Source organism: Pipistrellus hanaki, assembly GCF_964339955.1.
Source record: "Pipistrellus hanaki genome assembly, chromosome: 3".
NCBI classification, from domain to species: domain Eukaryota; kingdom Metazoa; phylum Chordata; class Mammalia; order Chiroptera; family Vespertilionidae; genus Pipistrellus; species Pipistrellus hanaki.
The window spans coordinates 21,451,428-21,470,503 of NC_140505.1; the positions used below are offsets into that span (position 1 = coordinate 21,451,428).

General features: G+C 38.1%; 1 protein-coding gene across 1 annotated transcript in view; it reads left to right on the top strand.

The window, feature by feature from the left end:
* Nucleotides 1–14,333: 14,333 nt before the first annotated feature.
* Nucleotides 14,334–19,076, top strand: part of IDO2 (indoleamine 2,3-dioxygenase 2) — a 52,417-nt gene continuing 47,674 nt past the window's right edge. The window contains exon 1 of the mRNA XM_084879766.1: nt 14,334–14,552. Coding sequence (XP_084735892.1) covers nt 14,454–14,552 — 99 coding nt within the window. The 5' untranslated portion in view covers nt 14,334–14,453. The remainder of the gene's footprint in view (nt 14,553–19,076) is intronic.

Here is a 19,076-nt window from a genome sequence, read left to right on the forward strand (position 1 = left end):
GGGCACTTTCCATTTAGTAATATCACAACTTTTCATAACTACTTGTTTACTCATCTATATTCTCATTGCAATATAAGCTTCATGATACCAGGGACATTCTTGTTTACCAGACCCAGGCATCTCTAGTTCTTTATAGATATGTAACAGATATATTAGATGAATACTTAAAAGGTTGAGTGAAAATGTGAATAAATCTATATGTGCTAATACAAAAACACATTTGGAATTTTCCCTAGGAGGTCATAGTTACCAGGCACTCACACTCTGGTGTGAAGTTATTTAATAATGGCATCTGAGAAAGGTAGGGCTTGAGAGAGACTCTAAAATCACATGAGCCAAACTTGTTTTATTTTTATTTTTTAAAATATATTTTATTGATTTTTTACAGAGAGGAAGAGAGAGAAGGATAGAGAGTTAGAAACATCAATGAGAGAGAAACATTGATCAGCTACCTCCTGCACACCTCCCACTGGGGATGTGTCTGCAACCAAGGTACATACCCTTGACCAGAATCGAACCCGGGACCTTTCAGTCCGCAGGCTGACACTCTATCCACTGAGCCAAACCGGTTTTGGTGAGCCAAACTTGTCTTAAAGATGACAAAGTTGAGGCTCGGAAAACTGAAGTCACTTAGGGTCACACAATCAGTTATAAATGAGAGAATAACAACTTTTTTGATAACTCTCCTTTTTCACTTGACTTGGAGTAAACTAGCTTAGAGAAGAAGGGAATTTTGGGAGGGAGAGGGGGAGGAAATGACTTAGTAAGATCTCATGAGGTAGTAGATGATTAGCCAGAAATTGGGTATTCTGTTAAATATGAAAAGAGGAAAAAGTCAAGATTGTAGAGGTGCAAGATTTACATGCACTTCAATTTGTAGACTGCCCAGCTCTGAGGAGATGGACTGAGTAAACTCAAGTAAATTTGTTGAAGGAAATGACATCATGTATTTCTAAAGTCAACCATACAAAAAATTATGGAAGAGTGAACTGACAATTCTCGGGGAAAAGGGGAGTTGGGGAGATGCGGGAAGAGACTGAACATAAACTGTGCGCCTATGGATGAGGACAATGGGGGTGGGGGTGGGGAAAGGGCAGAGAGTGGGGTGGGAACCTGGTGGAGGGGGGCGGGGATGAGGAACATTTGTAATAATATGAATAATAAAGATTTATAAATTAAAAAAAAAGAAAAACACAATTTTTTTTTTTTAACATTGTTTCTCAAATACACCCTAACCCAAGGGTGTATTTCCTGCTTGCAGCAAAATTTCACTTGATCCCCTAGAAAATACACCAAGTGTCAATGGTATATGGTACACATTTTCTTCTTTACTTTCCAATCTATTTCTGCAACGAGCACATATAAGTTTATAACAAGAAGTATGTGTGCTTTTATACATACATACCAAGTACATGTGAGTGTCATTTTTAAGGGATCACCAGAAAGATCACCATGTCTTAGAGTTTGGTGTGTTCCATAGCTCTTAAACTGAAAAGTCAGGAGACCAAGATCTGGCGTCCATTTTGGACATCCCTCATGTTCATGACCTTAGACAACACGTTATATTTCTGTAAAATGATTATAAAAATACTTCTCTTGCCTCATTCTCAAGGTAACTGTGTGGACAGAATGAAATATAGTACTAACGTGTTGGAAACTATGAAGTAGTACTAGGATATAACTAAGCAAATGACTAGGGATAATGTATTGGCTCCAAGTCAAGATTTTTTTTTTTCCTGTCCTCTTTCTACTCCGATTTCTCTGACTTTGCAGCTCCATGTCACAGGACTACCCAACAGGAGTTTCTCCTCCAGGGCTGGCTTTACCTAATTACAATAGCATTGAATCACCTTGATACACCGAGCATCTTCGGTTCCCTTCGCAAGACCCTGAATTGTATCTTTTCCCTTAGAAAGGCACATCTTGGGTAGAGAGGAAGGGGGAAGCAAAGAGCATTGGCATGGGTACTGCACTGATGCTAGGTAGGTGATGAACAGACTGAAGCCTCACTTCAAGTTCTCCACAGAAAGCATACACACTTGTTCTCTTCTATCCGTCCAAATAAGAGGCACTGAGATTCCAAACACACTCAAAGACCCAGAGAACAAACGGATGGTTCCCTGATGGTTGGGAGGTGTGGGTGAAAAAGGTGAAGGGATTCAGAAGCACAAATTGCCAGTTACAAAAGAGTCACATGGATGCAAAGTACAGAATAGGGAATATAGTCAATACTATTGTAATAACTATGTGTTGTGCTAGGTGGATGTTGCAAGAAGTCCATCACCACTAGCAACCAGGGGAGGTGAAGATATCTCCTCTCCATTAACAATTTCATATATCTAAACTTTACCTTTTAATCTATAAATTCATAATGATCTATAATAATAAAAACGTAATATGCTAATTAGACCCCACATCCTTTTAGAAGTCCTTCTGCCCTTCCGGATGAAGCTGTGGCTGCAAGGGAAGCCTGTGTCCCAGGTACTGAAGGGAAGTTAATTTTAAGGAAATGGAGACCCGATGGAGTTCCGTAGCTTTCAAAAGCTATACAGCTAGAATATGGTAAAGTCAAAGATTAAACCCAGATAAACTGACTGAAATATGTCAAACCGCTACAATGTACAACCTTCCCTGAAAGAAAAAATTTCCTCACAAGTGAATTCTGCTCTTTTTTAATACTTGATTTCTTGGGTACCCTTGCCAAATTTCCAACTCCTCCATGACTTTTTATTGTGTTGGAGTAGCAAGAAAGTAGTGGAGGTGGGGTGGTAAAAAGACCTATATTTGTTCCCATTAATGGTTCCCATAGGCAACCAGCCCAAGCTTTTATTTTTCTAATTTTTTATTAAATTTATAGGGGTGAATTGTTTAATGAAATTATACAGATTTTGGGGTACAACTCTAAAATATATCATCTGTATATTATATTGTGTATTTAGCACCCTCCAAGTCTAGTTCCTTTCATCATAATTTATCCCCCCTTTACCCTGTCCTACTTCCTCTCACCATCCTTTTCCTCAGGTAATCAACATATTGTTGTCTGTGGGTATCTTGTTATTTTTACTTAATCCCTTCACTTTTTTCACCCAGACCCCCAATCCTCACTCCTATCTGACAGCTGTCAGTCTGTTCCCGTTTTCTTTGTTAGTTTATTTTGTTTATTTGATTCCATACATAAATGAAATTATATGGTAATTGTCTTTCTTTGACTGGCTTATTTTCACTTAGAATAATACTCTCCAGGTTCATTCATAATGTCACAAAGAGTAAAATGTTCTTCTTTTTCATGGCTGATCAGTATTCCATTGTGTAAATGTACCACAATTTTTTTTAATCTATTAATCAACCAATGAACACTTGGGCTGCTTCTAAATCTATGTAGCCCTATGTTTAATGCAGCCCAACCTCTTCAAAATGGGAGCTCAGATGCATAATCCTGACCTTTACAATGGCCCAAAGGTATTTTGGAGGGGGTGCTTTTCCCGTAAGAGCTGTAGACATGCAAGATGAGCGTAGTAGAAGCTAAGCCTGGTAGGAGCTGAACTTTATAGGAACAGAGATAGTGCTTAGAATATGGTGACTTGCATGGATAGAAGATGGGATATTTAAAAATTTTAAATCTCCTTGATAAAATATCATTTGCTAATGTCTACAGAGCTAGTTTGGAAGTTACTGTCAAAATAAAATAAAATAAAGTTGCAATAGTATAGAATGTCCAACAAGAAGTGAAAATGCATTGTCAATTGGAATATCCTTCTACTTTGGAGCTTTATAACTACTTTAAAGACATGCGTTATGTATATCTAGTATTAGAAATGTACCATAATAGGGAAAAAACAACAGATATCTAACAACAGAATGAAAGCCTCAAAAAGCAAAGCTTAAAATTTATTTCACCAGATCATCACAAGAATTTTATTTTTAATAAGAAGCCTTTATTTATTTATTTATTTATTTATTTATAATATATTTTTATTGTTTTTTTACAGAGAGAAAGAAAAAGGGATAGAGAGATAGAAACATCGATGAGAGAGAATCATCAATCAGCTGCCTCTTGCACACCCCCTACTGGGGATGTGCCCGCAACCAAGGTATAATACATGCCCTTTACCGGAATCGAACCTGGGACCTTTCAGTCCGCAGGCCGACACTCTATCCACTGAGCCAAACTGGTTTTGGCTATCACAAGAATGTTGTATCTTTATTTTCATAATATATATTATGCCAGGAACTCACCTCCTACTTATGTATAATGTGAACATTAAGATGGCTAATGTTCTATTAACACTGCATCTAGTAATATAACTATTACTAGATGCAGTGTTTGTCTTTTTGTAATTTTGGGGATATCAGAGAGCCAGTTTAAGCCCAATACCACAGGCCAGGCCAAGGGACCCCACTGGTGCATGAATTCATGCACCAGACCTCTTGTAATTTGTATAATTTGTTAACCAGTGTCACCCCATGACACATATTTTGCATGGAAATATTAAACAAGGGTAATCCCTCCAACAATAATACATTGTTCAATTGAGGACAATGGCTCAATTGAAAATGCTACATAAAGTAGCACTGTACTTTATATGGAACTCCTAGTTCCACTTTCCCAGAAGTTGCAATTCAAAATGCACATGGACTTAGACACTGTTATGTCTATGGGCTGTATGCTTCACATATCACTTATTGGGAAGCCACCTTTTGACACTGACATAGTCAAAAACACATTAAATAAAGTGGTATTAATATATTTTGAAATGCTAACCGTAATTTTTCCAAATTAAGAAGAATGTGTGGAGCACCATTGGGTTATCAGAAATGTTCAGTGTAAACCATTATATCTCCTTTAATTGTTCCCAGGTTAAAAATACATCAGACTGATAACCCAAAGGTCAGTAGTGAACATAGTTCATTCAGAGGAGATGTGTACAAAGTTTTTAAGAGTTATTCATATATCTAGTGATTAAAATGTGATTACTATTTCCTATTCAAATGATAGAAAAAGTATTTACCGATGGGGAGTGCTCACCTACTAGCAACATCAGTGACATTTACCAGAAAAGTATTAGAAGAAATCGAACTGTACTTCCCAGTTTGTTCAGCTTGTAAGATCTAAGTCTCTAAAAAAAAAAAATCATGTATTTTACAGGGTACTATAAATGCATCTTGATTGAAAATTATCCTGGTATTGATTTTGAAGTTTGGTTTTATGTTGCAAAAGTACCCCACAGAGGATATTCAAGTCATATAACTGAAAACATTGTGAAATTTTATAACTTCATAGGAGAAAAAAACGTTAATAGCTTGAAAGAGAATATAAAGATATGTTTGATCCATGCTAAGAAGAGTTATTTAAGTTTTTAGCACTGGAATCTATAATTTGAGGAGAGGGAAAAAATATGTGCACACAAAAACCTGTGTCAGATGTTTACTACAACTTTATTGATAGTTGCCAAAATTTGGAACCAGCCAAGACACCCTTCAATAGGTTAATGGCTAAACTTAAGGTACATCTTGACAATGCAATATTATTCAGTGGCAAAAGATATGAGTGATCTGGCCTTAAAAAGACATGGAGACATATAATATGCATACTACTAAGTGAAAAAAATCCATCTGAAAAAATCTACATACTATATGATTCCAACTGTATGATATTTTTAAGAAGGAAAAACCATGGAGTTAGTAAAAAGTTCAGTGATTACCTGGGGTTAGGAGAGAGGGAGTAAAGAACAGATAAAGCACAGAGGATTTTAAGGGGAGTTAAACTATTCTGTATGGCACTATAATGGTGAATACATGTTATTATAAAACTAGAAGCCCGACGCACGCAGATCCCTGCTAGAATGGGCTTTCCTTTCCACTCCAGCCCAGCCCCTTTCCACTCAGGCCCCGGAGCTGCCTATTTCTCTCTGGGAGCTGCCTTTTTCCACTCCAGCCCCGACTTCCCATGCTGCTCAGAAGACCTGAGAGACCCAGAATGCCTGCGTCCCACCTGCCCCTGTCACTCAGTGCCTGTGTATGCAAATTAACCACCATCTTTGTTGGGTTAATTTGCATATCACTCCTGATTGACTGGTGGTGTAGCAGAGGTACCGTCAATTTACATGGTTGACTATTATTAGGTAAGCCTATATAAGAAACCCATATAACAACTCTGTAAATGATGGACTTTGATGATTATGAGCTGTCATTGTAGGCTCATCGATTCTAACAAGTGCACTATTCTGGAGTGGCAAGCTGTGCTTATGTGGGGCAAAAGATATTTGGGAACTCTCTGTACTCTGCTCAATTTTGAACCAAAATATTCCAAAAAATAAAGTCTACTAAAATCAAAACTGCTATGTGACCTTGGATAATTCACTTAATCTCTCTTGTCCATTTTTGCATATCTAAAATGATCAGAGGTAAATAAATAATTTTAAGTGCCTTCTAACTCTATAAGCCAATCATATATGTAATCTGCAAATTGATCCATAAAATAAATTAATATACTAGATTAATCTAATAAATATTGTAAACAAAATATCAACATATGTTTAAATGTAGAATAACATTACTTTCAAATCATAAAGACACTAATTTTTATGTAATAACTAATTTTATCTATTTATATATTTTAGAGGTGTCAGTCAATGGCATTGTTTCCTGTGCCATTGTTTCCTATGCCATTGTTTCGACTTACAGGAAGTCAAAACAGAAACTATTTTTCTTATCTTGTGGTGATTTTCACTGTGATGGGGACAGGGTAAATGAGAAATGGGAAATACCAGAATAACCTGGTATTTGAAGAATATAGATGCAAAACCATCTAATTCTCCGAAGGCAGTCAAAGCCTGCTGCATGATCATGCTAATATAGCCACCTCTCACCTATCCATTTCTATTTGAGAATCACTAATTTAGTCCCATTGCTCAAACCCATCTATCTGCTGAATTAACTTGTAGGGAATTCTCTCACAACTCTATTTTCATAGATTTATTGTATTCTTCAGTATATGTTTCTTTTGCTCTTTTATAGTAATCATGGCTCTCTGTGTGTATGTATGTGTATCTTATTTCACTTGCTAATTTTTCAGTTCCCTATAGATAAGATATATGGCCCTTTCATTTTTACATGGTAACATTTAGCAATGTATTTAAATTATTGGCTGTTAAAAGAATATATAAACAGCCTGAACTGGTTTGGCTTAGTGGATAGAGTGTCGGTCTCCAGACTGAAAGGTCCCAGGTTCCTTGGTTGTGGGCACATCCCCAGTAGGAGGCAGCTGGTCGATGTTTCTCTCTCATTGATGTTTCTAGCTCTCTATCCCTCCCCCTTCCTCTCTGTGGAAAATCAATAAAATATATATATTTTTAAAAAGAATATATAAACACCATGTTGACTCAGAGTATTATTTCATGAGTGGGGTTAGACCTAATCCTATAAGTATCCAAACCTCTACTCTAATTACTCATTTGTTCAGTAACTATTTAATAAGAAAACATATTATGCAAGTTCCTTAATTAGAAAATTAATGCCACCAATCCTACCTTCAAGAAGCTCACTAATGAGCAATTGCACAAATTAGTTATCTCAACACAATGCAATAAGGGCTATCTACAATAATAAAAGAGAAATATGTAAATTGACCATCACTTTGCAACACCTACTAGCCAATCAGGAGTGAGTATGCAAATTAGTGGCACAAAGATGGCGGTGGCCACGGAGCCAGTCAGAGCAAGCAGGCTTGGGTTGCCCCTGGCAATGGAGGAAGCTAAGCTTACAGCTCTCCCTGACCACCACTGAAGGAGGAGTCTGTGGGCAGTGGCCTCAGAGCCAGCCTGGGCATGCAGGAGGCTTGGCTCGCCATTTTTCAGGCTGGCCGCTGAGGGGGGGGGTCCTGCAAACAGCCCTCAGTCCATTACCCAGGCTGGTCATGCTCCCACAGGGTGAGGCTCCCCACTGGGGGGGGGTGGGGGGGCTCTGGCCAGCCTGCAAACAGCCATCAGCCCCTCACCCAGGCTTGCCAGGCACCCCAGTGGGGATCTCCACCCTGAAGGAGGTGTAGCCAGCCTGAACAAAGCTCTCAGCCTCTAACCCAGGCTGGCCACGCCCACCTCATGGGGACCCTCACCCCATGGGGGTGTAGCTGGCCTGCAAACTGCCCCAGCCCCTTGCACAGGCCAGCACAATCCCCAGTTGGGATGCCCACACCAATGGAGGTGTGGCAGGCCTGCAAACCAGCAAGGCTCCTCACCCAAGCTGCCCCACACACCAAGGGAACCCCCATCCTGATCCTGGACACCCTTCAGGGCAAATCAGCTGGCCTCCACCCATGTACGAGGCCTCTATCTATACTAATAAAAGGGTACTATGCTAATTAGACTGGGAGACCTTCCAGGAGACCTTCTGGATGTTCTTCTGGACAAAGCCATGGTGGTGGGGCCTAGGTAGAGGCAGTTAGGGGCCAAGCGAGGAGGGCAGTTGTGGGTGATCAGGTCAGGATGGGATGGCAGTTTTGGGTGATCAGGCTGGTAGGAGGCTTTTGGGGGTGATCAGGCTGGCAAGGGGGCAGTTGGAGGTGAGTGGGCCAGCAGATAGAGTGGTTAGGGGCAATTAGGCAGGCAGGTGAGCCGTTAGGAGCCAGCAGTCCCGGATTATGAGAGAGATGTTGGACTGCTGATTTAGGCCCAATGGCATCAGTCCTCTACTGGCAGTTGATCATCCGTCAAGGGGTTCCAGATTGGAGAAGGTACAGGCCAGGCTGAGGGAACCCCCTCCATCAACAAATTTTGTGCACCGAGCCACTAGTATAAGTCTAAACAGGAGCACAGGACCAAACAGCAATAGTCCCTAACCAACAGAGGGAGAATGGGGTTTTCCATGGACAGCAGAGGGAGAATGGGGTTTTCCATGGACAAAACAGGGAAGCAGAGGGTGGTAATAGAAAGGGTTGTAGCAATAGTAAACATGCCTAGATTAGGTAATATATGAAATAAGCAAATTTGCATATTTGCAAGTGAAAAAAAATGTTGAAACATTTCAGGAAGAAAAAGAAGGATGTACAAAGAATAGAGGCATAAACAAGATCTATTTGAGGAAGTATACATTGCTTAACACAACTGAAACATGAAAAAATTAAGAATGTAGGTTGATAAAGCTAAACTATAGTTGATTTCAAGAGCCATGCATTGAAGTAGTTTCAAATTATCCTGACAACAAAGGGACAGGTTTTAAACTGAGAAATAACTTTATTATATTTGCATACTTGAGTAATATTTAAATGAAGGGCTGACCCTTGTAAATAAATATTTAAACGGCTCTGGCAATAGTTCAAAAAAATAAAGGGATGATTTAAAATGGGAAGCAATAATAAAGGCAGGGCGATAAGTTTGAAAGTTGTACAAGTAATTCATGTCTAAAATGATTGACAAATATGGGATTAGATTTGAGGCAGAGAGATCAGTTTAAAATGTATTATGATATAGCATTTTAATGGTAAATGGCATGGGCTTGAAAACAATGGCACTGGGATTGGAAATAAAGGGAAACATGCAAAATACTAAGGCAGTGAGTCTGGCAAGATTGGTGTTCTATTGGGTGTGATGCAGAATTGACTTCCAGGTCTCTAATTGGTCAGCTGTGGCAACAGAGGTGCTAGGGTCAGCTTCATGGATATTCAACATGCGCAGTCACATGGGGTCTTATATACAGAAGGGTCCCTTACTCCCTTAATTCTCTACTGTAAGTGTCTTCAAATCCTTAATAATTTTGAACAGGGTATTTATTTTTATTCTTCATTGGACCCCCTTAAATTATAGTGCTGCTTCTGACAGATACTACCCTGTTTCCCCGAAAATAAGACAGTGTTTTATATTAATTTTTGCTCCCAAAGATGTGCTAGGTCTTATTTTCAGAGGATGTCTTATGTTTCCATGAAGAAGAATACAGTACACATTTATTGTTAAATGAAAATAAAGAAAATTTATTACCTGTATATGGTACAGTAGTATGGTAGTTGTCAACACAAACCAGACAAACTGTAAATCCTACAGTATCAAGAATTTACTCATTTATTCAATGACAATCATGTCATCATCTTCTGGAACATCATCATAACAATCCAATTCCTGAATTTCCTGGTGAATTTCTTGTGATCCATTTCTTTAAGAATCAGTGGACCAAATCTCTCATGTTTAGCCTGGGGGAGGGGGGTTATTTTCGGGGGGATGCCTTATATTTCACTCAGAAGAAAACCTGTAAGTAGGTCTTATTTTTGGAGGATGTCTTATTTTCAGGGAAACACAGTATTCACCAGGCCGTGGAATAGATGAGGAAAATGAGTTTTGTTCTCATGAAAAAAAATGACAAGGGCCGAAACCAGTTTGGCTCAGTAAATAGAGCATCAGCCTGCTGACTGAAAGGTCCCAGGTTCGATTCTGGTCAAGGGCATGTATCATGGTTGTGGGCACATCCCCAGTGGGAGTTGTGCAAGAGGCAGCTAATCGATGTTTCTCTCACATCGATGTTTCTAACTCTCTATCTCTCTTTCTCTTCCTCTCTGTAGAAAATCAATAATATATATATATTTTTAAATGACAAGGACAGATTTGACTTTTCACTAGGTTGGGGGCTCTCTGCTAGATCTTCAGCTAGTTGCTATAAGTTTTATACACTTTTTCCTCTGTTTTTATGTAAGGTATCTAATATATGCTTGATATATTATGATATTTTCTATGAAACCTCCATAAAGCAGTCAAGTGAAGATGAAGGGAGTGATTCAACTGAAAACAATGTTGGGATTCATCAGCCTGGAGATGATGGCTGATGTCTTGAAGTAGATGAGATAACCCAGGGTCAGGGAGCAAAGTGAAAAGAGAAGGAAGTCAGGACCTGAATTATGGAGATTAACAGTATAAACTGTAACCAGAAATATGGGAGATAATATCCAAATAAGGATAGTCATGGTTCAAGTGGTTAAAAGCAATAACTTCAAAGTCAGATTTTCTGTGTTCCAGTCAAGTATGACCTTAGATTTTTACTTAACTTTTCCAACCTGCAGTTTCCTCAAATAAATTATGAAACTAATAATAGTACCTAACTCACAGGGCTGCTGTGAGGGTTAAATGATACATTCCATGAAATATGCTTGTAATAGGATGTAGTACAGAAGAAAAATCAGTGAGTGTTAACTATTAGGTTTTTTTATTATTATTATTTTTAAGAACACACAGCAAGGAGTAGATATCATAGGAGAAGACAAGAGGAGAAGAAAGGGTTTAAAAGAAAAAGAAGAAGTAGGTCAATAGCCAGATACCTGAATAATTAATCAAGGAATGGACAAAAAGTCCCATTGAATTTATGAACAAAGAAGCGATTAATGAGTTGTACAAGAGTCCCAGTGTAACAGTACTGTGTGGGCTGATTGTTTTTGATATTTCAGAATTTGGACTTTAACAACTTGAAACTAAATCTATCTATATCTGATGTTTCTACCAGAAAACATAAAATGATATCCTGTTTCTCTTCTGAGTTCTGTTTGATCCATTTTTAAAAGGCCCCAATGCCCAGTCTGAGAGAAGCAGGCCCTTGCTGTGTACTGATACTACTGTGACTTATGGGAAAGCTGATATTCTAAGCCTTATTGTGAAAAGAGGAAGTTTCTGGGCATAATTATGTTGTACAACTTCCTCTTGGTAAATAAGAAAGTTGCAAAACAGCCCTAACCAGTTTGGTTCAGTGAATAGAGCATCAGCCTGTGGACTGAAGTGACCCAGGTTTGATTCTGGTCAAGGGCATGTACCTTGGTTGTGGGCACATTTCCAGTAGGGGCTGTACAAGAGGCAGCTGATCAATCATTGATGTTTCTAACTCTCTATCCTGCTCTCTTCCATTCTGTAAAAAATGCAATAAAATTTAAAAAGAAAGGCAAGATGAAAAACAGAGCTTCATGGAGAGTGAAGCATCTGCTTTCCTTACTGCAGGGACTGGGCTTAAAGTGGACCACAGAGACCAGCACAAGATTCTAATAATAAATAAATATTTAATTAAAAAATAAAAATAAAAATATAGAGTCCACAATAAGACTCTAATTGTTTTTTTTAACAAACATTTATTGAGCTCTAGACACTAGACTTGCTACTAAAGGAAAATGCTAAATTACATTAGATATAGGTTCTATAAGGAGCTTACAATCCATCAGAAAAGATATGAAAAATACATTAGTGACAATCAAACCAGGGAGAACTTAAAATGTGACCTGAAAGAAGTCCAAGGTGATGGTAGAATTTTTCACAGCAAGAAAGGTGTTTGGGCGGTCAGATGATGGACATTCTTGAACACCAGACAAGGAAATTTGAATTTTATTTATTTTACAGGAGCTCTTCAAAGATTTAGTGGCAGGACCTGAGATGTACACTGACCAACAAGTACCATGCGTCTAAACTTAGGGAATAAGAAAAATAAAGATTGAATATGTTGACTTGGAGACCTGGGAACAGAATTGATAGTTAATATCAGATAGAAGCCCAGAAGCATACTGAAGTTGAGAAATGTAGTTATAATTACACTGCAAATATTTATATATACAAGGCTGATGTAGATCAATAAGTCAGTGATTGAAACAGAAAAGATGTGGTTATAATGGTAGAAGAGAAAATCTAAAAAATATATATATATATTTAAAAAGAATTTCTAGAATGAGGAAAATAGCCCTTACTGTTATCTATAACATGTTTTACTTATGCTTTCTCATTTATTCATCACAAAGTGTCTTGGATAAATATTACTATTTCCTACAGATATGGAAAAAAAAAAAGGCTCAGTATTACAATTTTCACTCTTGTCTCCCACTTGTTTAAAAGTCACATAGCTAATGAGTAACAGAGTAGGGATTCTTACTGAGGTAGGTCTGGCTGAGTAAACAGTGGGAAGGTTCTGGGCTCAGAGTCAGAATTCTAGTCCATTTCTGATGTGAACTCCCATTTGTCATGTTTTTCATATGTGTAATGAGGGTGTTCAATTAGATAATTTATTGTATAATGTTCCTTTCAGTTCTGATATTTTATGGTTCTATGGTTTTTATAATGTTGCAGTAATTTCTTGAGAGGATGTAGAGAAGTAGATGAAACGTGATGATTAGCATAAACAAAAATAACTGGGTCATCTTTTAATCAGAAATGTCAGGAAATAAGAAAAAGATTAAACATACAAAATTTGAGGCAGGCATAAGAAACTGAACTTGTAGACTGGGCTGAGTGGAAGTAAACATTGAAAATGACTGTTAGGTGCCTGATGAAACATGAATCACTATATTTGACATACAACCCTCAGAGCTAAACCCATCATGTGAACTGTTAAATGAATTGTTGGAGTACTTATTACTCTTAGCTTTTATATTTACTTTAAAGAATGGGAGGACAGAGACGATGTGGATAGGTAAATTAACTTCCAAATAAATTTGTTTACAAACTGTGACCTAGGTTCAAGGTCGCAGGCGAGTCTTCAGAATTCTCACAGTGCAGATAAGAGGCCAGAACTTATCACTCCATATTGCAGTAAATTCAAACCCTGATGGCATCATTGACCAACAGCCTGGTGGCCTGATTTAGTAAATAGAGCAATGGCTTGGAAATCAACATATGTCAACTCCAGTCTTCACTCAGTGACAATGGTTAGGGTTATTCACATAATTGTGCCTCAGTTTGGATCTGGTAGGACCTACTTCATAGGTAAAATCATCCATCTTAGTGATAGATTCTCAAAAGATACTTGATAAAATTTGAGGGTTAAAACAAATGACCTGTTCAGTGTTCAGACTCTTCTCAAGATTTTAGTATCCATTACTTCATTTGTTAAATTGAATATATATATATATATACATATATATTCTTTTGACGTGCTCAAAGATCTTTAAAAATTATGAACTATTACTTTTTAAAATAAATCATACAAATTATAATCTTAGAATATATTGTTCAAGCTACATATGGAACACTTCTGGGGTTTTTATATTCATTGAGTTCTCCTTCCTACCCTAATTCACCACCAGTCACTGAAATATCTACTTGTAACTACCTTCTGGTTTACTCCTTTGAATAAAGGCCCCATTGTCAAGGTTAATTGTGGATCAGATTCCTATAAGGGTATTTGGGATCAGCAATAACCAACTTATCTCTGGGTTTAAAACCAATATTAAGGTCTATGAATAAAAAGAAGCAATCTTTTCTGAAGTGCTTTTGTTTACCTATTTGTTTTAATAAGCAATCTTGAATTATTTACTCAGCCTTGTGTCAGAGAAAGTCCATGGCAGTCTGGATTTCAGCCTCAGGTCAAGGTTCTCCTGAGCTGCTGGGACACTAAGCAACTAACAATTGAAAATGCTCTTTTGAAGCTCTCTTAACATGGGTCTTTGATATATTTGAAGCAGTTGTCTCTTCAGTAGCAGCTTCGGTGCAGATACTTCAAACAAAATTATGGAACTTCAAAGACAGAATTTAAAGACAACATCGTCATTTTCTTTAGGACAATTTCACATTTCTGAAGACTGTGGTTTTCTTCTTCCAAAACCTCTGGTAAGCATAGAGCCTTTGATCAAGTCAGAATGTATTGACTGACATGCTGGTTTGTAGGTTTGTGTGATTGATTTATGTAGTTATTCAGAAAGATACAACACAAATACCACGTTGTTGACTTGGGGAAAAATGCTACAAATAATGCAAAGCATAATTCCCAACAAAAGAAAAGCGATAGCTCCAGTAGAGGAGAGTCCAAATGGAATGTTTTAATGCCATTTTTCTTTTTATTTTTTTTCTTCTTTTTTTGATAATAGAATGTTGGTTCAATAAAGTTATGAGAAAATATAGTAGTTATCAAAAAGGTAGAACTTAGGTAGAGATCAATTATATGAGCAAACCAATTTATCTTGACTTTCTAGTGGGACAGAAAAGAGAACACAGAGGACGTGGAATGTTTTCAGAGTTGATAGGAGAGATTAGGTATTTACAAAGAAGAGGAAGAAACTGTTGAGGAAGAACAGTACTTGTTTGTTAATTCTACTTAAGGTTCAACGGGTAATGTAATTCTATTTTATTGGTTGACCCTTATCAATACTTCTTCCTCTTTGAATGTGGTCTGAGGCCTGCAGTGCTAAAACTAAGAAGCCATAAAATTCACAACCAGTAACTTTTACATTTGGGCTAGCTGAAGTCTAAAGGAAGTTGGTTTGCTCAAAGTCATAGTAGTGACAAAAGCAGAACTAGTACTCCGGACTCTTGACATATTTTTTTCCTACTACATGGTAGATAAGGGGCAAGACCACTCAGTTAAACTCGGGATCTGATATTACTATCATTGCAATAACTTATTAGATCCACATTGTTTTTCCCCCATAGGCCTAAATTGCCAATTAACTGTGTTTAAGAATGGTCTATAAGTTAATAAGTTTTTACTGTACAACTACTGTGACACTTCCTTCCGAGTTTTATTAGAGGAACATAGATAAAGATAGCATCCATTCACTGGTCCTAAAAGCTCTGTTGTAGAACTGCTAGTTGTGAGACCAAGTGGTAAATCTGTGAGTAACCTGAGCATTTAAAAGAATAATAATAGCTGAAGCCGGTTTGGCTCAGTGGTAGAGCGTTGGTCTGTGGACTGAAAGGTCCCAGGTTCGATTCTGGTCAAGAGCATGTATCGATACATTGGTTGTGGGCACATCCCCGGTAGGGGGTGTGCAAGAGGCAGTTGGCCGATGTTTCTCTCTCTTCGACGTTTCTAGCTCTCTATCTCTCTCCCTTCCTCTCTGTAAAAAAATCAATAAAATATATTTTAAAAATAATAATAATAATAACTTCAGAGTGTTATGCAAGATAGGACTGTAGCCGTGAGTACTGGATTATGCTTTTTGACACTGCCACTAGGATTACCAAAAGTTTCCATTTATTAGAAACTGAGGGGATTCCAAAGATGTGGAATTTTACATGTTAGACCAGAAAAGTCCTGGGCAAACCAGAATGCATCAGTCACCCTAACTTGCACTTACAAACTCTTGACCTCATCAGCGAATCATAAGTATTGCCTGGCCTCCAGTTCCATTTCTATTGGATGGAGCTATAGTGCCATCCTCACTCACTGGGTTGCTATGGAGCCTGAAAAGCACTTTGATAAATGCAGTGTAAGGACTAAGAATCCATTTATCCTGATCCTCAGTCCACTGCTCCTTAAGAACTCCATTCTGGCCGAAACCAGTTGGCTCAGTGGATAGAGCGTCGGTCTGTGGACTGAAAGGTCCCAGGTTCGATTCCGGTCAAGGGCATGTACATTTGTTGCAGGCCCATCCCCGGTAGGGGGTGTGCAGGAGGCAGCTGGTCGATGATTCTCTCTCATCGATGTTTCTAGCTATCTATCTCTCTCCCTTCCTCTCTGTGAAAAATCAATAAAATAAAAAATAAAAAAAAAGAACTCCATTCTGTGTGTGTAATTTGACTCAGGAATCTTCCCAATATCCTTAGTTCACAAGGAGGAAAGGGCCCAGAGGCAAACAAGCTCTTTTTGGGATTAAATATTTAAACCGAGCTAAGGAAAAATATTATAAACATTGAGGAGGGCCACAATTATTGAGTTCCTCTCTTCGTTGCTTCTACTTTATAAATTTAAAAAATGAGAAACAATAACAACATCAAGTGTTGTCCTGAGTCAGACCATAATTGTCCTGTGATCTGGTTGATGGAGATCCCTTAGTAGAAATTTCCATTATTTTATTGAGCTCATATAAAAATTTCCTGGCAAACTGGGTCTACTTTATTACAGCCATAAACCAGATGTCTACAAGTGTAGTTGTTTATTTCAGTTTTTGTTTTCTTTTTCGTTTTCATTTTCATTTGCGTGAGAAGTTTAAATATCTCCCTTTCTGGGAAGAGATGTGGGAAATAAGAATCCATTCTGAGTTGCTCACTCTCCCCATGAGGAGAGCCTGTCATCAGCTTCTCCAGGCAGCAGTACTGTTGCAACAAACAGATCAGAAGGGAATCTATAATATTAGTCACCAGCTTAGCCAAGGGCACGAATAAGCTTTGCTTTCCTTTCATTTAAAGCAAGTGGTGGACACAAAACTCTGGGGAGGGAGGCATGTATGCCAGGAGGGGATAAATGGTATATGTACAGAGATAATAATTTAATAAAAAAAATTTAAAAATAAATAAATAAAGCAAGTGGTGGGAAGGCTGTTCCTCTAGGTCAGCTGGTTCCAATATGTTTGCTAATCAAACTTAACATAAATATTTATTTCAAAGTCTCTCTGAAAAAAAACACAGTCAAGCTAATGAATAAGCAAACATTCTGGCTTTGGGGAGAAGGGGCTGACTTGGTTTCAAATTCTCTACTCCACTATTTCCATAAATGCTCAAACATTTCCGGGGTCCACCATTTTGGTTTGGAAAATGTATACATCTCAGACTAATGGACATAAATATAACACAAAATCTTTGCCAGATTTTGTGTGTGTGTGTGTGTGTGTGTGTGTGTGTGTGTGTGTGTGTGTGTGTGTTTGGTTTGATAAGAGAGGGTGGTAATTTTTCTTTAGGTATAAAGAATCTGAGGAAATTAGCTTGGCAGGAAAGGAGGGACCAGGTCAATTATAGCAGAAGATAAGACTGGAGTAGAACTAAGAGTCCTTGAAAATTAGCCTTAAGAATTTGAATTTCATACATCTGATAAATGCCATGAGGTAACTGGCATTTGAATATTTTTCTAGAAGAATGTTAAGTGCAGGGTGGGTTAGAGCAGCAGTTTTTGGAGTGCATACCAGAATGGCTCGGCCCTGGCTGAATAGCTCAGTTGGAGTGTTGTCCCAATAAAGCCAAGGTTGCTGTTTGATCCTCAGCCAGGGTACATACAAGAATCAACCAGTGAGTGCACAAATAAGTGGAATGACAAAAATTGATCTCTCTCTCTCTTTCTCTCTCTCTCCTCTTTTTTTCCTTTCCTCCCTCTAAAAATCAACCAATAATAAAAATTTTAAGAAAATACTGATGTCAGAGCACCAACCTGAACAGTTAATTCAGAATCTTTAGCCTAAGTAGCTCAGTATTTGAAAAGCATGGAATAAATAGAAGACAGTGCAAGTCCAAATGAGAAAGAAAGCAAAGGAAAGAAGGACTTTCAAATGTGCCATGGAGGAGAAGCAAAGGACTGGTGCCAATAGTCCTGGGATGTGGGAAATTTTATTCTTTATATTGATTGTGCAATCATTTAGGAAAAATACATACATACTTTCCTGTAAAATTCAAAACACTTGATAGAAGCAATAGACTCCCGCTGCTTAAAAGGAAGAGTAGAAAAATAATGGCCACAGGAAGCTATGGTCTCCAGACATAGGAAGAATTCAGATACTTCCCTGAAAAATTGTCAACTCTGCTAGGATCTGGGGCTTGCCTGATGGTGTTGACTAGGAATTTGAGGCAATGATGGGAATATAGTAGAGACAGAGACAGAAAGATCAAACTTCACAGCAGTTAATGTGAATCGATTAAAATGGGTTAGCAGTGAAGGAGATTGGATGCCAAAATTTAAGAACCAAGAAAGGTGAATAGAGCAAAAGGGGAAATAGACACAATAAGGAGAAGCAGGAGGAGGGACAGACAAGATAGTTTGCTAGAAACCAGAAATCTAAACAATGAAGCAACTTAGAGTTTCTCAAACAGAATATCTAAGCTGTACAGAAACTGAAAACAACATGGAGAGAGGTGAGCAGGCAAACGTTAGGCATAAGAAAAATAGACATCATTTCAGTCCAAATGAGGCTCAGGAAGTATATTCATTTCTTTGGGCCATCATAAGAGAAGACCACAATTTTGGTTGCCTAAAACTATGTAAATTTATTCTCTCAGAGTTCTGGAGGTCAAAGGTCTGAAATCAGGGTGTCCCTAGACCCACTGTCTCTCCAAAGGCTCTCGGAGAGTCCTTCCCTCCACTTCCATCTTTCCATGGCTCTAGCGGTAAATGACTCTGCTCTCTTGCCTCCATCTTTACATGGCCTTGGCTATGTCTGTCTTCTCCCCTCTTTCTGTCTTCAATTTTAAGGACACTTGTCATAGGATCCA